Genomic DNA, 11,904 nt, shown 5'->3' on the forward strand with positions numbered 1-11,904 from the left:
ATGGCAATGAGTAAATAAAGGGCGGAGCCTCCATTTGAATCTGGTGGATGGAGGATCCCACGTGTCAGTGTGGACCATGACGAGTCACTTTAATCAGCCTGACCCACTCTGTCATCATCACAGACAGAATAAAAGTTTGTTATCAAATATATCATTTCTTTATAATGTCTGCTGTCATCATTTACACAACCTGAATCTCCATCAGATGAAGCTGAATCTTAATTTTTTCACATTTAATTTATAAAATCTAATTATTCAGCCTGACGGACAAACTGCAGGAGACAGAAAGTGAAGATAAAACTGTGGAGAAACAGCTCAGACTGAGTTTACTGACCGACCTGTGTGTTAGAGACTGAGACAGCAGCAGACCCCGGGGGAGCTGACCTCAGGTCAGTTTATTTAAGAAAAACTGTTTTTGCTGCAGTTTATGACAGTTCAGTTTATGACAGTTCAGTTTATGGTTATTTGTTGAAATAATTGTACAGTAAAAATGGAATCTATTGATGGAATAGCAACCTCACTTTATTCATTTATTTAAGTGAGGATTTCATTATTTCTGCCATTACTGGATAGAAATGAGATTTGCAGGAAAAACTGCTTTAATGTTTCCAGTTTAACCATTTGAATCTGATCTAAGATCAGCTGATAGATGACAGCTCTCTGACAGCCACAGCAGAGATGTTTCACTGAGTTACTGTTAAAGGTCAGAGTTCAGTCATAGTTTCATATTTAGCTGAAAACATTCAGAGCAGATTTCCAAGTCTGTAATGAATGTAAAGTTTTACCAGTAAAGGCAAACATGCTGTGATAAATGCCTCCTAAACTCAGCAGCTGCACCAACCTGACATTTCTCCTCCCTGAGTTAAACAGATGAATGGAAGTTAAATGGTTACAAACATAAAAAACACTGGTCCACAGACAGGCGCAGTGAGCTGAAATCAACAGCTGACCCACACAAAGCTACCTGAGATGCTGTATTGAACTACTATATATAATTTAATTATTTGTCCTGACTGGTTTCACCTCAGATGGTCTTCTTTCTCCTTTTGGTAGATTTCTCCCTCCTCTGTTTTGATGCCAAGAAGAAGAAGAAGAAGCTGCTTCAGAGAAGTGGGCTTCATGGTCTCAGTGCACAGGCTGCCAGTCACACTCACACACAGCAACATGTGTTTTCACTGCCACAATCAAAACATGGAACAAAATCCATGTATTGTTGTTTGGAAACGTGTCACATTACTGCATGCTAAGGTGTCTTATTAAAGAAAACATTGAGTTCTATTTTTCTGCTTTGATGATATCCCAAGCTTTTGTTTCACAAAGTTTATTTTCCAGTGGACAAAATATTTACTGTTACACATTTCTTTCTCATAGGGAATTTTTTCCATATTTTCCCATATTTCAGTCTCTGGTTCTTGAGAGTCATGGCTGCTCTGTCTGGTCTCTGACAGAGATCCTTAAAAATATTATTGGAAAGTACCTATTCATTTTACTTTCAAACAGCTTTATGTGAATGTTATCTTTTGATGTATTATTTTTAATATATTGATCACAGTGTAGTGTACAGTAGAGACATCAAACAATGATGAGACTGGGCTGCTTGTGTGTGATTTGGAAGGTTTGTGTCTGTCTGTGACTCTGCAGAGGTTAAAGCTGTGATCCAGTCTCAGTCTCTGACTGAAGGTTGCTGAGACTCTGATTAGATACACAATGTGAAGCTCACAATTCCCTAAACAAATAAAACAGTAATGACAAACACGAACAGCTGTACTTATTTCAGAGACACGAATGTTTACAAACGTAATATTTATTTTAAGTATTGGACTTCATAAAGCGCACTGATGTTAGAGTGTGTGTTCATATTGAAATCATTTTGTAGGCTGAAATTGTAACGGTGGACCTGAGATGGTCCAGAGAAAGTAAACACATGTTCATTGGAGTAATATTCAGGTGATGGCTGTGAAACGTCAACAGACTGAGACAGACAGCTGTGAAATGCGCGCACAATGACGTCACCTCATTCACTGCTAGCTACACTGCTAGCTACATCGTATCATTCACGATCATCTATGTAAACAACGTTTAAAGATGTCGCCGCAGCTCTGCAGCTGTAACTGTTTCAAATCATATATTTTTGCTCGTTTGAACTCTGAGGATGTTTTTAAAACGGTCTTAAAAGGCTGTTGCTATGGTGGTTGTCACGGACGCCTCAGCAGCTTCTTGGGCTAACCTGGCGCGTCCGGTTCCTGCTGCTAGCTGTCTGCCGCAGGGAGGAGCGTCCCATTTCAAAGAGCCGCTGCTCCGCAGTAACTGTGGCTCAAACACCACTTATCCTTTAAGAAAAGGCCTTTTATAGCCACTGAGGACACACACACTAATGTGCACGTCAGTGTCACAGTGTGACTTCACTAAAACCTCTAAAGTATTGTTTATAAAATGGAAAATGAGCCGGGCAGGGACCTGATGATGGAGACTGGGGGGTCTGCAGCTGACGTTTCACAATCCTGATTGACTCGCTGTACATTCATAGAATTCATCAGAGCAGAGTTTAGACTGCACAGTGTGCTGCGCTCACTGTTACTGTGTCAGCTGCTGCCTTCATATATGTTTGCTGCTGAGGTTTGATGAAGCAGGTGGAGGAGAGTCAAAGCATGCTCACAGCAAGCTCATCATTTCCATGCAAGGAGCCTGCTTGGATTTTAGTTTGATTTATCATCTCGAACCAAATGTTAGATGTGACTGATGGGCTGCAGACCTGCAGGGTGCAACATAACTTTGACCCAAGGATCCCAGGATAGAGCCCATGCCCACCAAGACCCTGGGTGGATCAATGGTGACAATGAAGACAGATAATCAATATGGATATTAAATAATAATCCACTACATATTTGTTGGATTCAGCAAGAGTAATATGGATGACATTTAGTCTGAATTACTAACCCTAGCTCAGCATACAATGACGTCCTGGACTGCCAGTATTATTAGTTTGAGAAGGAGAGTCGTTTTGGTCGCAGTTTTGATTATAAAATAAAAGGGAAAATATAAACAAACCAAAAGCTCAACATTGTGAAGACTTGGAAGAACAATGTGACACTGATGAGAGGATTAGGCTTCCCAGGTCATTCCCAGGCCAAACCGGCTGGTGATCAGAATTATTTATTATTTATTTTTTTAACCCAATTTCGCTGGCGGTGCAGCGCTCACAGCCTGTCCGAGGTCCTGGGCTGAACTTCAAGCCCAGCCCGTCCCTCCAGACAGTGCTCGCTGCTCCACTATAATGACCGCTTTACTCTCATCTTTCTACTGTTTTTAATGGACAGTTCTGCTTACAATTACAACACAGCCCAGCAATCAACAGGCGTATTGTATTGATGCTTAATCCCAGCGCTCTCTGTCGGCCTTGGCCTTTTGTACCGGGGCCACGCCAGGGCGGCTGCTCCCGGTCGGTGTGAAATGCGATTTGCATGACAGCCCTGAGTAAACAGTGCTTCCAGGTGTGCCTTCGCAGAGTTGTGTATTTAAAAATGAGCCATTTGGCGAAGGCTCCTTTTTTCTTGGTATCTGCACATCCCTTCGTCTGGCACGCAGGACACAAAACAACGGATCTACGGAGTTCAAGTATTACATTTACTTTTCCATCTCAAACAGAAACTAAATATTTCACCGGGTCATAACTGCATACGATGACCAGTGTGTTAGTGATGACAGACTGAAGCACTGACGGTCCTCTTCTGCTGAGCTATTCATATAGTCATTATCAGTCTTGGTTACAAAAGAAAATGTGGAAAACTGAGAATTTCCACAGCTGGGCATCCAGATGACCGCAGAGTCTTTCTTTCCATTATTATTATTGGTTGTGCATACGGTAAGATAATGAACGTAGACACAGAGAACACAAAGTTACCAATGGCACCAAATACGGTTCTGCATTTAATCACACGCCACTTTATTAGACAGAGCTCTGAAACAGGAACCTGTAAGAACACAGATTTAACACGTACTGTATTGTTGGAATATGATATATGCCACATACATTTACTTATATACATTTACTTCCCTGAGAAATTTGTCTGGAAAATAACTGATTACAAATACAGAAGCTTATAATGTTCTGTGTCATCATGACCTTTGTATTCTGACTGTACACTGATGAAGACTACACAATGATAGAAATGGGGACTTCGAGGTCACCCTGTTGTTGAAATTCTCTGCTTTCCACATTCTGTTTTGTGAATGATGTAATCAAGGCTGATATGCTCTGACTATATGAATCTCTAAGTTGAATTAGAAGGCGCCAGTGCTCCATTTCATGTCCAGTACCACACATGGGCATGGTATGCAGTCCTGACCCGGATTGATCTGTAAACTGTTTGAAAAAGGCTTTATTAAATTTAATATTTGGACTCCTTATTCCTGTTTGTTTTGTCATTCCTATCGATAAGCGAACACGCAGAAACTAAAGCCTTAAACAGCAGACAGCAGCACACACTCTTCTTCTTATTATTATTATTTTAAAATTTCTTCAGTCTACAGAATATGTTGCCGTTGACATAAAGTGACCTCCAGCACTGTTTAGACGCTGTGGGTGATAAACAGTGAAGGTTTTTTCCCTGGTTTTAGGCTTTTGCGTGTTCTTGGATCGACAAGACTGAAAACAAGACAAGGGAAATGAGGAGTCTTTTTCCTCTTCACCCACTGTAACATCGACTGAGGTGTGCAAGGCCCTGAGGAGGACCAACCCCCGAAAAGCACCTGGCCCCGACAACATCCCTGGCCGTGCTCTGAGGGTCTGCTCTTCAGAGCTGGCCGAGGTTTTTACAGATATTTTTAATTTGTCCCTCTCCCAATCATCTGTGCCCACATGCTTCAAGTCCACCACTATAGTGCCCCTCCCTAAGAAAACCAACACAACCTCTTTGAATGACTATCGTCCCATTGCACTCACTTCACTTGTAATGAAGTGCTTTGAGAGGATGGTCATGTCCCATATTAAAGGATCCATTCCGGACACATTAGATCCCCTGCAATTGCATACCGTCAGAACCGTTCAACTGATGATGCTGTTAATGCAGCCATCCATACAGCCCTCTCACACCTTGAAAATAAGGACACTTATGTTCGAATGCTGTTTATAGACTACAGTTCAGCTTTCAACACCGTCATCCCAAGCAGGCTGGTTGAAAAGCTGTTCACCCTCGGAATACCACCCTCCCTCTGCCGCTGGGTCTTGGACTTCCTTACAGACAGACCTCAGGCAGTCAGAGTTGGTACCAGGACATCAGAAACAAAGACAGTGAGCACTGGGACCCCACAAGGCTGTGTGCTCAGTCCTCTCCTGTACACCCTCTTCACCTACGACTGCATCCCCTCCCAAAGCAACACCTCCATCGTCAAGTTTGCTGATGAGCACCACCGTCATTGGGCTGATTACTGGGGGAGAGGAAGCAGCTTACAGGGAAGAGGTGGCCCAGCTGGTGTCCTGGTGCCAGGAAAATAATCTCTCCTTAAATACAGAGAAGACTAAGGAGATGATTATTGACCCGAGGAAGAGAAGAGACCAGCATGCTCCATTATTCATCAACGGGACTCAGGTGGAGAGAGTGAAGCCCTTCAAATTCCTTGGCACCCACATCAGTGAAGACCTCACCTGGACCTACAACACAGCACAGACTGTCAAGAAAGCTCAGCAGAGACTCTTCTTCTTAAGGAAACTGAGGAAATTCGGATTATCCCCCAAGCTCCTCAGCAACTTTTACAGATGCACTGTGGAGAGCATCCTGACAAACTCCATCACGGTGTGGTATGGAAACTGCACCAGTCAGGACAGGAAGGCTCTCCAGCGTGTCATCAAAACAGCACAATTCATCTGTGGAGCTGCCTTCCCATCACTACAGGACACTTATAGTACCCGGGTAATAAAGAGGGCACACAACATCATCAAGGACCGTACCCACCCACAGCACACACTGTTCACACTCCTGCCGTCTGGCAGACGTTACAGGAGTGTAAAAGCAAGAACAACCAGACTAAAAAACAGTTTCTATCCACAGGCCATCAGGCTACTGAACCACTGACTGATTACCAAACTGTGATTACCTGCCTTTCTTTCATCTGTATATATCTGTACATATTGCACTTGCTTTATTATTGATTTATTTTTATTTTCTACTTTTACTTTCCTAATATACTAGTTCTTAAATTTTATTTTAACTTAGTTGCTTATTTCAATTGTTTGTAAAGCAGTCGCAAGTAAGAATTTCATTGCTCAGCATAACCACAGTGTTTTGCGGTGTACATGACAATAACTTCTTGAATCTTGAATCTAATTTAATGTAATATAATAAGAGCCATTTCCAAAACAGATTACAGGTTAACCCGGGTGGCACTGCATTGCATTGCCAGCATCTTGCTGCTGGGGTGCATGGAGTACCGCACCGTCTCTCTCAGGGCAGGTTTCTTATAGTCAAACCTTATCTATGTTGGTTACGTCACATACAGAACAGAGCACTAAGACTGACTACATGTTTTTGTCAGGGTTTCATAGTTGAAGCTTATCTATGTTGAATTGCATCATGTACATAACGTTTCTGCCTTTGCTGATTTAAATGTATTAAACTGTCTTAGAAGAGAGCAATGAAGATAGTAGTGCTAATCACCAGAGTAGAAGTACATTTTGTTTTTGTTCGGTAGCAAGGACAGCCTAGGCCTTCTGTGTCTCTGTGTCTGTCATAACAGTTCATGTTAGCTAGCGAGTGAAAAGTGTTGCAGTTAAGTTGATGAATCAGAGAAAAAAAAAAAAAAAAAGTCGATAAATCAGCGTTCAGTAAATTCTCCATGAAAGCAGCTTTGTTACGATGCAGTTCTGAGTTTAGCAGCATTTTAGTTTCAGGTCAGACACATTCAGAGGGAACTTTTCAGGACTGTGGTCTGTTTGTGGTGGTCAGACAGCCTCAGTAAATCTGTGGTCATGAACTGCAGCTGCAAGTTAAGAAAGGTGAGCAGGCTCCATCACTTGAGACACAAGCAGTGTTTTAGCTGCAGGCTGATGGCTAACAGTAAACTAGCAGAGTGAGTCGGTGGGTCGGTGGAGCTGTCGGTTTGCAGTCGTCGTTGCCTCTGGGGCTGAATATGGATGAAAACACTGTAAATATGTTGTTTAGCTCGTTATGTGTGGTTTCCACAAACACTGATTACTGTACAGTGTCTTGCCTTATAATGTAAAATTACTATATAACAAATGAGCGCTGGTAATTAAAAACCCAAATGAGTGTGTATTCCACCATTCCAAGAAAATAAGATGAACACGCAAAAATGAAGCTGCATGCCAAAAACTGGGAGCCTGAACGGTTTGGTCGTGCATTGGTTGATCTCTAGTTAGTTGGTGCAGAATAAAATATTAAAACCCTCCTTACATATGTGTTTGATTTGTTACAGAATGATACCACTGGATAAAAAGAGTGTGCTTACTTAAGGAGGATCTGGTACGTATTTTGGACTCTAAAGACTCAAAATGTGATCTCTATTTGTACTTTATATAGACTTGAGCCTGTCCCAGCTGCCACAGGGTGAGAGGCAGCGTACAGGCCAGCCTATTTTTTTTTCCAAGTGGTCTTGAGCAATAGTATCATCCAGGCTTTATGAAGGTCTTTCAAAATTTCAAACATTTTTAAAGCACTGGCTGCTTTTTCACTCATTTGCCATCCTGGAATTTCATAAACAACTCCTTTTAAATAGTCTGTGTAGGCAGTTTGTTACTAGCAACCTACCACAAAAACACACCATTTGTTTCCATTTCTTTAGTTTAACCCATGAAAAATGCCAAAGATAAGACAGTAACATGGAAGAAAACAGCACTCTTTTCAGTAGCATTCATCAACAAAATGATTCCCAAAGAATTATTAGCTGAAAACTTGGCACATCTCAGCATGGTGTGCAGTGTGTCCTTAAAACATTTGAGGAAACCGAACAAGTGGAGAACCAAAGAAATGACAGGCCTTAAAACTATCTACAGCAGATAAAGAGGATCTGAAAGCCATGTCCTTAAGAAATAGGAAAAAAATCCAGCAAAGACCTGACACAGAACCTGAGAGATGCATCTACTACTGTTCACTGAAGCCTCATCAGAAATGGTCTCAGTGGAAGCATGGCTGTCAAGAAGGAAGCAAGGGAAACAGGGAGGAAAGACTGAGCTTCATGAAATGACACAAGAACTGAACTGAAAATCAGTGGCAGCAAGTCTGATGGAGTGATCAATCCAAATGTGAACCCAGGTCTGTGTAAGGCAGAATAAATGAGCCTACCATAAATTCAACTGAATGTTTGCAATAAAATGCTGTACCAGATCACACAGTAATTACAGTCCTCAGTGCTAAACGGGCTCCTTCTTATATAGTGCTTTTCTAGCTCAAAGTGCTTTATACACCATGTGCTGCGTTCACCCATTCATACAAGCACTTCCTTCTACAGCTCAGTGCTTCCTGTCTTACATCCACACACACTCATACTCTGACGGCTGCATCAGAGCAACGTGGACTTCAGGATCTTGCCTAAGGATAATTTGGCATGCAGACTGAAGCATCCAGGAATCAAACCAGCAACCTTAAGATTAGTAGATGGCCTGCTCTACCACCTGAGACACAGCCACCCCGACTTTTTTACAGTTTAGGAATGTCATTATTTGTAGTTTCCCGTGTGCTTACTGCATATCATTAGTTGTATTTAAAGCAAACATGTCATCCATCTGCCCGTTTGCTTCGACTTTCTTCCAGGGTCGTAGGGCGGCTGGAGCCTATCCCAGCTGCCAGGGCGAGGGGGGTGCACCTTGGACAGGTCACCAGTGTGTGGCAGGGCTGAGAGAGCCCTGGTCCATGTGAACCATTCACACGCACATTCACACCTACAGCCAACTTAGAATCATCATTAACCTGACCCCACTGATGTTTTGGTATATTGGCTTTCTGGGCCAAAGGTAACCACAAGTTTTATGCAACTTTCATATTTGTGTGCTAAACATTTAGGCTAATCTTGCACAGAGACTGTAAGCAAAAAGAAATAAGTGAACATCCACAAACAGAAGTCATTTTAGATGGCATATGATTGCCTTTTTTTATTATTTTCAAATTTACAAAACAAAAAAAAAAAAAGGGAGGGAGAGAGAAGAAAGGATGGCTGGAGGAAAGAAAGGCACAGAGGAGAGGTCAAGGTCCAGGAGATGGATCGAAGGTGGTGGCAGACGAGGGGAGCTTCCTTTGAGCTGAAGCAGCAGCAGCAGCAGCAGAGGTCCTCCGGAGAAACTTGAAGCGCTTTTTCTTTCTGAGGCAGCGCTCGTGCAGCTCTTTGTGCTGCAGGATGAGGGCCTGCAGATCACTGAGTGTTTCTGCATTCTCAGCTTCAAGTGTTGTACACTTTATCTCGAGTTCTTTAACTCGGTCATGCTTTTCTGCATGCCTTTCTTCCAGAAGGTTCAATTTCTGCTGCTGTATTTTTTCTGCTTCCTGCAGGTCGTCACACTGACTCTGCACTTGTTGAAGTCTGCACTGGATGTCTTTGTTCCTCTCTTCCATCTTCTGGAGCATCTCCCTGTGCTTTGCTTCCTTTTCGTTGAGGACATTTCCATTGCTCTGCTGGGCTTTGTGAAGCAATGCTTGCAGGTTTTGATTTTGTGTCTGCATGTCCTCCAGTTTGGCCTCCACCACCCTGTGCTTCTTTTCAGTGTGCTCCAGTTTGGATTCGACCTCTGTGCGCTTCATCTTCAGTTCTTTGTTCTCTTTTAGAACTGCTACTTTTTTTTCCAATGCTTGATCGAGCATTTGCTGTAAGCTTTGGTTTCTTTTGCTCATTTCTAGCAGCTTTGTTTCCAGCTTTCTGCATTTTGCATTCTGTTCCTGCTGGATAAGCATCTGTGTGTTTCTTGTGACACCTTCATTAAGCTTTTCTCGCAAGCCTTTGTTTTCTTTCTCCATGGCTTCCAGCTTCGATTGCAGCTCTGCATCCTGCTCTAGCTTCTCTTTCTCCATGGCTCTAATTCTTTCCATGGCTGCTTTCAACTTGACTTGCAAGTTTTGCTCTTTTCCCTCCATGTTTTGGAGCTTGGACTGCAGCTCTTGGAGTTTTCTCTCCGCCACTCGGAGTTTGCTGCACGTATCATCCGCATGAAATTTCCCCTTCTGCACCCGGTGATGTGATCCACTTCTGTGGGATTTAGGCTCATCATCACCATTGAAGAGCTCGGCGTCAGTGTCAACTGAAGCATTTTGCCGAAAACCCCAGTAATTGGTGTCTATTTCAGGGTCAAGGGGGATTTCAGGCAGATCACCCCATTCAAGGGGGACTTCTGAATTATCACCCCAGTCAAACAGGTCGCTTTCTCCTGAGAGTTGAGACATGCTGTTGATCGTTTGACTGCTACTGATTGAAACGTTTCCAAATGCTGAAGTTTCAACTGCTGCGAACAGGAATGCTGCAAACACGACTGCTGCGAACACGATTGGTGCAAACACGACTGCAATGAAGAGGAATGCTGCGAACACGACTGCAACGAAGAGGAATGCTGCGAACACGACTGCTCCGAAGAGGAATGCTGCAAACACGACTGCTCCGAAGAGGAATGCTGCAAACACGACTGCAACGAAGAGGAATGCTGCGAACACGACTGCTGCGAAGACGAATGGTGCAAACACAACTGCTGCAAACACACTGAATTCTACTCTTCAAAGGCAAACCATAAAAAACAGACAGATAGAATGTGATGTCATAATGTAACAAATCTAAAGTCAACATTTCATATGCAAATTAGGTTATCACATGACTTTAAAGATGTCATGTGACACAAGAAGATGGCCTTGTTAGGAACTGCAGGCAAATTTCTATGAGGTAAGGCATTTTTTAAATTCATTTTTTTACTTTATGGTTAACATTCTTTGAACTGTTTTGCAATTCTATTTATTTATTCAACATTTGGTTTTAAATGACTGAAAAGTAGAAATTAGATATAGTTATAATATAAATATTTATTTTTTTATAAATATAATAGAAAAAAGGCGTTTCCTGGAGAAAATGCACTGTGAATGCTTGCTGCTGAATGATTGGAGCTGAAATGCCACGAAATGCTTCAGAGCTTAAATCTGATTGGCTGAAAGACTGAAAGCAGCTGAAAAATGCTGAAAATAAATTTGAAATTCAAAACAGCTGAAATTGTCAACAAAGTAGCTAAATGAAACTCAGTTTGCTTAAAGGGCAGAAAAACAGCCTGAAGAAATTTTAACTGCAGCTGAAGAAAAGCCAGAAAAGATACTGAAATGGGTAAAGCGGCCCACCAGTGTTCTTTTTGACTGCAAATTTGGATTTAGTTTCAGTCATAATTTAGTCATCTGAATAGTTTATTTTTAGTCTAGTTTTAGTCTAGTTTTAGTCGACGAAATTATCGTAAGAATTTAGCCGACTGAATCTGCAGTCCATTTAGTCGACTAAAATATAAAAAAATATTTAAAAAAATGCACAACTGCCAAAACAAAAATCTGTATTTATTTGCCAGTAGAAATTGTTGAAACTTGTGAAATCCTCCTGATCTTTGCTGTATTGTGGAAACATGTAAAAAATAATGTGAATGAAAACAGAGGCTGCAAAATGCAGGAAAACAATTTAGTGCCATTGCTAAAGGTTTGGATGAGTGTACTTGAGTGGTCAAAGTCTGCTGCTTGTTGCCACAGTACTGCTCATTTTCTCAGCTCTAATTGTTTTGTAAAACCTTTGTTTTTAGTTGCATGATTGATAAAAGATGCACACATACCAACAGCAGGTAAAATCAGATCTAGAAAAGCTGCACCAAATGCTGTCTGCAGGGACGGTGAACTGGGGAGTGTTCAGTGTCACTTACCGTTTTTCTCTGCAGTAATTATTTTACTGTTC

General features: G+C 41.9%; 1 protein-coding gene across 1 annotated transcript; it reads right to left on the reverse strand.

Moving 5' to 3' along the window:
* Positions 1–9,194: 9,194 nt before the first annotated feature.
* On the reverse strand, positions 9,195–10,382 carry LOC115797063 (girdin-like). Its single transcript, XM_030753542.1, has one exon. It carries the CDS (start codon positions 10,380–10,382, stop codon positions 9,195–9,197), a length of 1,188 nt encoding a protein of 395 aa, XP_030609402.1.
* Positions 10,383–11,904: the final 1,522 nt, after the last annotated feature.

This window comes from Archocentrus centrarchus, chromosome 18 (genome assembly GCF_007364275.1).
Source record: "Archocentrus centrarchus isolate MPI-CPG fArcCen1 chromosome 18, fArcCen1, whole genome shotgun sequence".
NCBI lineage: Eukaryota > Metazoa > Chordata > Actinopteri > Cichliformes > Cichlidae > Archocentrus > Archocentrus centrarchus.